Genomic DNA, 7627 nt, shown 5'->3' with positions numbered 1-7627 from the left:
CACCCCAATGTATTGGCCTCGGTTCATGGACCCAATGCATTGATACAACTGCCCTACCTCGTGTCCAGACAATCACCCCCAAATCATAACACTACCACCGCCATGCTTCACAGTTGGTGCAATACAGTCTTTTTTAAACTTTTCACCAACTCTTCTTCTAACAATCAGTCCCTTTGCCCCACAGAATAGTTGAAATAAACTTTCATCGGAAAAAATTACGTTTTTCCAGTCCTCCACAGTCCAGTCTTTGTGCTCCCTGGCAAAGACCAACCGTCGCCGGACATTGGCGGCAGAGAGCAAAAGTTTCTTTGCTGCCACACACCCTCTTAATCCGGCTTTTTGTAGTCTCTTCCGCACAGTTCTGGAGGCCAAACTAACTCCATGTTCCTCCGACAGTCTCCGGCTTAGTTGTGGTGCAGTCAGGCGACGATCCTGAAGTGACATGCGGACCAGCACCCAATCGGTATGAGCCGTCGTCTTCTTTGGCTTTCCGGAACTTGCCTTGTCTGCTGTAGAACCTGAATTCTGATATTTCTTAACAATTTTCCTGATGCCACTTGCATTAGAACCAAGAATTGTTGCAATTTTACTATAAGTTTCACCATTTTCTGCCATAAAAACAGCACGGAGGCGCTCTTCCTGGGACAAGCAACAATATTTTACCATTTTTTCTTCAGCACAAAAGATCATTAAATTTAACTAAAACAGACAAAATAATATTAATACTGATAGTGAAGCTGTCAAAATGGAAGCAGATGCTAATAAAACACAAAAAAATTGGCTAAAGTAAAAAAACTTGGTGGAGAATTCCTTAAAACTCAATAGTTACCCTTGACTGCTGGTTCTCAGTAACCATATCGGGCTTTAGATGACCTTAAATGACCTTAAATGGTATATACTGACTATATATATATATATATGATGACAATGATGATGATGATTATCATCATCATCGTCATCATCATCATCATGATCAAGCTTAAGAATTCCCCTTTTATGTTGTTTCTCTAATATAAAAATACTGAGTATTTTTTTCCTTTACTCTTTACTGGGTCTTGTTGCTATATGACAACAAAATATAAGACCCAACTGATTGACCTGAGCAACTTTGAATTTTTGCTACCTCTCTACATGCTGATACCTAAACCATTTAATATTCTCTGACAAACGATGTTTGATAGAAAGGTTTTTTCTGTTTAAGATAATGGCTCCTTTTCTTGTTGATAAATACTTAAGTTTATACAAATATGTAAACATATTATGCTTTTTACAAGAACATCTCTATTGAGAACAAATGCCTTTTTGTTATTACAAGAAGTTAATGTAGAAAGGTCCTGTCTGATGCTAAGTTCTGTTATTCTCAGTTTACTAAATCTTGTATCTTATCTCACTTTTAAAGATTTTCTAAAGACTTATAGAAAATCTTTAACATTGTCATTAAAGAAAGTAACTTTAAAATTTCATCTCTAATCCGTGGGTCTGATCTTATTACTTTTCTCCGGAATAAGGAGTTGTTATTAGCAAAGAACTTTTCCTCTAATTTGAGCCTTAAATCTAATGGCCATACTCTCTTATTCTTATTCCAGTTAAACAGGTTAACTCATTGTTAAACATCTAATTCACTTCAGCTATTGCTACAGTCAATTCTCAATTTTAATCTTTTACAACTTGTGTTTCAGCCAAAATTTTCATCATAATCTAGTCATCATAATTATTAAGCGCTAAATAAGTGGTTCCAATAATTTAAAACTCTAGAAAACACTCTAATCTCTCCAACTACAATTAGTCCACTCTCTAATATTAGTTTCTTCGTATAAAAGTTTATACAAAGAAACTAATACTAGATTATTAAATCATTTCTTTCTAACTGCAGTATTAAAGTTATTCTCAAAAGGCTACATTCTTTTTTATTTTTCCAATAACTTTAAGACTATTGCAAGGTTCTATCTTTGCTCCTGTCATCATTTCTTATCTACAATAACTATCTTACTGACAATCTTACATTTAAAGTGACAACTCAATTTTATACTCCCTTGACATTTTGATTGTTCAGAACAACCAATCAAAAGTCTTCACTTTTTGACTTAGAACAAGCATATAATTAATCAAGCAGCCAATCTTTAATCTCTGGCTTGTCATTCAGCAAAGTTGCACCCTTTTAACTGTATTTTTCCCTCCATACTATAAAAAGTTTTATTGATCTAGTTTATTTCCTCAACCAACAACAAACTGTCAAAATTCTCACCCATCATGTTTTCCTGACTCATACAACCTGCAACTTTTTAAGTCTTCAGTTAACTGTTGGTAAATTTACTTAAATTTCAATTTAATAATAAAAAATAAATTAATAAAGTTAAATTTTATTTTATCTTTATTTTAACTATTTTAATTTGATACTTTTAATTTTATTTTATTTTAATGATTGTTATTTTATTTTATTGTAATGATTGACTTTTAGCTTGAAAAACGATAATACTTTAAGCTTGAAACAAAGATCATAATTGTATAATTTAGTTCTGATAAAAAATATATGATTTAATTTAAAACTATTTTATAATAAAAATAAAAATATTTAATTTTATTCAGATTAAAAAATAAATAATTTAATGTTGATTTAAAAGTTTATTAAAACTAAAGTTAATGCTTGGGTTTAACTTATCTGTCAAATTTGTTTAAAAACATTACTAATTATTGTTCAATAGTTAAATTTTATTTATTCTTAAAAAAAAAAAAAAGTTCATTTTTATCCCAATTGTTTTTTCGGTTTTCCTTTCTAAACATTCTTTTTTTTAATCAAAATTAATTTTAAATAAATGTGTTCCGAGGCTGAATCAAAAATTTGCACAAAACATAAGTTAAACTTTTTTTATAATGCAAGTTATAAGCGCAGCAATTATTTATTTATAAATGATATATACAACCCTCAGAATTATAATTTGCAATAATTTGCTGACCTCAATTCTTTAGAGGTTGGCATCAGGTTGGCAAAATAAATTTAATACAAATGTCTTACCATAAGACATAAAAACAAGGTCAGCAATTTTTTGCTGACCTCAAACACTTTTAGGTCAAATCAGCATTGCCAAATGCCTACCCTAATTTTGAGGGCTGTATATACAGTGATATAATTTTAATAAATGATCTTTGGAAAAATAATATTTGCTTTAACAATAAAATCGCTAATAAAAAAAACTTTTAATAAATAAAGTAAACAAATTAACGTAATTTTTTTATTTGATACGCTAATTTTTTTTAAATAAAAAATCTTATATACGATCTTATATCTTATATATAAAATCTTATAACTTAATATATAAAAAATTTTTTAAATAAAAAATTTTTAGTTGCAAAGCCGCAATTTGAAATTTAAGAAATAATCATTTAAAAAAATTTATAATTATAAATTTATAATACTTTAATTCATTTATACAAATGTTGAGAAAAGAAAGATATTTGTTTATATCAAACATTTTTTTAAATGCGATATTAAATTTAATTATTTAATATAAAAAAAAATTGAAAATAAACATTCCATAATAGTGATAATAAAAAACAAGTTAAGTAATATTTAAATTGTTTTGCAGTAATTAATATTGTTGTAGGCTTGGACAGGAATGGTGTGCGATCGAGCGCTATTTCTGACCATGCAAATGATTTCATTTTTTGACAACTTGACCATGACTTGTTTAGATGATTTTTAAACATTTTAGAAATACACTGAAAAAAGAACCTTTTACAAATTACTGATGATTGTTTAATGAATGAACAAATTATATTTAAATCACTAAAAAGTGTTATATATATTATTTTTAAATTGTATAACCTTTTTTTTTTCAAAAAGTTGCAAAAAATATTGGTTTAAAAAAATACTTTAGTCTATTTAAAATAGTAATTTTTAATCATTTTATGGTTTGATTAGTTAGTCAAGTTAAAAAAAAAGTTTTAAACAATTCTTTGTGAAAATAAAAACAAAAATAATAAAGCAATTAAATCATTCCATTGCAACGGAAGTTTAATTTAACTTATTCATAATTTTAAGTAACTTTAGAAATTATCTTTCAAAAGATTTTTAAAAAGACATGGAAAAATTTCAAACAAATTATTATATTTAAATTTATCAAAAAAAAAATTTTAATATAACATTGTTTTTTAATTTAAACAAAATACATTTATTTTTATACATTTAAACAATCACTATAATTAATTTTTTATTTTATTTGAAGCCTTCGCACAAAATAAAGACTTTAGAAAAGATCAACAATTAAACGGTATTTATAACATAACAATTTTTTTTATAGCACTTAAATTAAAACATCAAAACCGCCATGGTCAAATTGTAAAGAAAAAATATTATAAGTATGGTCAGTTACAGTGTGCAATCGCACACCATTCCTGTCCAAGGCTGTTATTGCAGTAATTTAAAAAAGTTAATTTCTTTAAAAAATAAAAAAATAAAGAGAATTTTATGACACCAAATTCTCATTAGGCTAATGCATTAAGCATTTTTTATTTAAAACAAGGCCTGAATGTAAGACATTTACATCTATGCTAGCATATTAGGTAAAGAGGGGTTACAAGACTGATAAACAGAAATTTTTTGTTTACCTTATCAAAACTTTCTATCAAAATAATGTATTCACTCTGGGCTTGATATAAACTGTGTTTTACTATTCTCTTCTAGAAAGCCGCCCAGACAATGACATTAGAAACAACTAAATTTTTTTGTTGCTTAACTTTACATGTTTTATTTGTTATACTAGTGTAATTTAGTGTTATTTGTATTGTAAATTGATGTTGATGATGATGATGATGATGATGATGATGATGATGATGATGATGATGATGATGATGATGATGATGATGATGATGATGATGATGATGATGATGATGATGATGATGATGATGATGATGATGATGATGATGACAATGATGATGATGATGATTGATGATAATGATCATGATGATGATCATTACCATCATCACATAAATTGATTAACTTAAAAAAGAGATTACCAGTCAATTTTTCTAGATCAGTTTCCATTAATATAGGATCAGCAAAATTTCCATACACGTCATCAATTATTTTATGAACATCACTATTGTGTTTAAATCCATCTAAACTGCTTGTTACAATATCATCCATCTTCGCTATGTTTTAGTTAAAATCAAAATAGATTTAATATATTTTTACAAAAATAAAATTATTTAAAACAATATTAAATAAATAAAATACTTTGAATAAATTTTTTTTTAACATCAAAATTTATTGCTTGGGTTATAAGTTCAAGGTTCATGTCATGGTTCAACATGGACCTTAAACTTATAACCCATTCAAACAAAGAAACCATCCATCTTTGGACATGTTTCTATAATATCATATTTAATCATTTTTAAGTATGACATAATGAAAAACTTAAACTTAACACAACAAGATGCCTTTTTCTGACACTAAACTGTGTTGCAAATCTGGACTGAGTATTTTTATTGTGGTACTACCATTAGGAAGGTTTACAAGTTTCTCCTACCTTTACTTACAACTAAATTGGGGGTTTCGTAGCAGAGTTTTTTTTCTCCTAAATAAGCTATTTTGAAAAGCCGAAAAAAAAATTCGTTTTTGGCTTTTTAAAATGACAATTTTAAAAATTGTTATTTTAAATGACAACTACTGTGACAATAAATAGAATAAATTTATGCTTACCGATAAGAAAACAGTCGTGATCTGGAAGACTTACTCAATATTTTAATACGTTGAAAAAGGGGATTTTTTGCAGCAGTCAATCCAATGCGAACTTTTAACTAATCATCTTGACTGAGGAGACAAGTGTTTTTGGATTCTGAAATGGATGCAATTTCTGCCAGTGTAATAGTTGTAGCAGTACAGAAGTAGCCATCAGAAAGTTTTTCATCATTTTCTTTACCTAAGATTGAAGTGATTGTGAACATGATTTTTAAATACAAAATTTATAGTACTCTAAACCTTTGTTCTGCTTATTATCAAATACCTTTATCCAAAGGCAGTAGACAGTTACTGCTTTCGAATTATCAAATACCTTTATCCAAAGGCAGTTAGACAGTTACTGCTTTCGAAGCTGACAATAAACTTTGGCAATACATTAGAACCCCTATTAAAATCACCAATAAATCAGCATGTTTTCAACTCAAAATAGACAATTTTGTTAAGGGATATGAACTAAATGACTGCTTTACATTTAATGATAACATTACTATATGTAAAATAAATTCAGAATAGCTACTAAAATTACATTCAATAAGATTAAGTGTATATTTGGGTGAATGTATATCATAAGTTCTTTAAAATCTGATCCTCAGAGGCTTGCCCTTCTATTAAGTAACTTCCACATGTAATGCTAAGAATCTGCAGTGAATTATTAGAATGCCCTCATACTACGCAAAATGAATCAGAAAATATTCAGTTAAATTCAACCTTTGAATTCTGTTACCCAGTTCCTAATCAATCAACCATAAATATCAGTATTAAAAATTGAAAAAATGACCAATCTTTAATGCAAACTATTGATGAGAATATACTTTTTGGTATAGAGACTGAAGCTTCCGATTTTGCCATATCAGTCACCCTTAACAAAGATGGAAGGTCTGTCTCCTTTCATTCATGTACTCTTAAAGGAACTGAACAATACAATTCATCAGTGGGAAAAAAAGTTCATGCAATAGTTAAAGCCATAAACCATTGATGACATTTTCTACTGAGTTTTTATAATATTCATATCACAGAGCAATTCTCTGTAACATTTATTTGTGATTAAAAACCAAACAGTAAAATAAAAAATGATAGGATGATGTGTTAAATAATAGTCTTGTCTCCATATTTGTATATTTATGATCCTTCAGGTCAATGCAATAGTGGTTTAGATAAATTTACGTGTATTCATTGATACAATAAGCTCAGACTCAGTATATAATTTGCATACTTTACTTATACCTTATTCAGTAGAAGACATAAAGTAAATATGCAGAAATTGTAGAATATTTAATGAAATAAAACTAAAGCAGTATCACCCAAATGCTTTCACCTAAATAAAGCAACTCAGCTTTTTAAACAGTTGTATAGATTTCATTGTTTAAAAATCACCTTCTTCAACTCCAGAACAATACGTGTTAACTATTGTAGATCAGTACTTGTGCTTTTCATTTGCCTATCTAGTTATGATTACAAATCAGACAGTGATTAACTATTTAACTGATTTACTTTCTGTGTTCATAATGCCTATAAACTATGGTTTCTACTCAACAACTTGCTCCTATTGGATTAGGGCCCAAAATACAAGCATGGATTAGTTGACATTTAAAAGAAAAGAACAAACTGTTTGGCATAAAATTTTTATAGCCATTGTACAATAAAACAAATTTATCAAAAAGAAACTAACTGCAATATCTACTGCTTGTTTGATAATACAATTTTTAAATTTTATTAAAATAATATTATTTTATTAAAATATTACTAATATTAAATATTGATTGATTTTATATTGTAAATTTTCGGTTCTTTTCTGTTGAATGTCGCCTAATTAGTAGTCTAGAAATCACTCCTATCAATAGCAATGAAACTTTGTTAAATATAGAGAAGAAAATTGAAGATAATTTAAAG

At 27.8% G+C, this 7627-nt stretch overlaps 1 protein-coding gene across 4 annotated transcripts in view; it reads right to left on the bottom strand.

Moving 5' to 3' along the window:
• LOC101235701 (tubulin-specific chaperone D) overlaps positions 1-5920 on the bottom strand; it is a 124690-nt gene extending 118770 nt beyond the window's left edge. For all 4 annotated transcript variants that reach the window (XM_065803654.1, XM_065803655.1, XM_065803658.1 and 1 more), the window contains exons 1-2: positions 5699-5920; positions 5014-5148 (exon numbers count right to left, since the gene is read on the bottom strand). In XM_065803654.1, the coding sequence (XP_065659726.1) occupies positions 5014-5143 (130 nt within the window). In that variant the 5' untranslated portion in view covers positions 5144-5148; positions 5699-5920. The remainder of the gene's footprint in view (positions 1-5013; positions 5149-5698) is intronic.
• Between the last annotated feature and the right edge of the window lie 1707 nt (positions 5921-7627).

The sequence above is a fragment of the Hydra vulgaris genome, chromosome 08 (genome assembly GCF_038396675.1).
Source record: "Hydra vulgaris chromosome 08, alternate assembly HydraT2T_AEP".
NCBI classification, from domain to species: domain Eukaryota; kingdom Metazoa; phylum Cnidaria; class Hydrozoa; order Anthoathecata; family Hydridae; genus Hydra; species Hydra vulgaris.
Note: the sequence above shows the minus strand (reverse complement) of the source record. Positions and strands in the feature narration are given on the sequence as shown.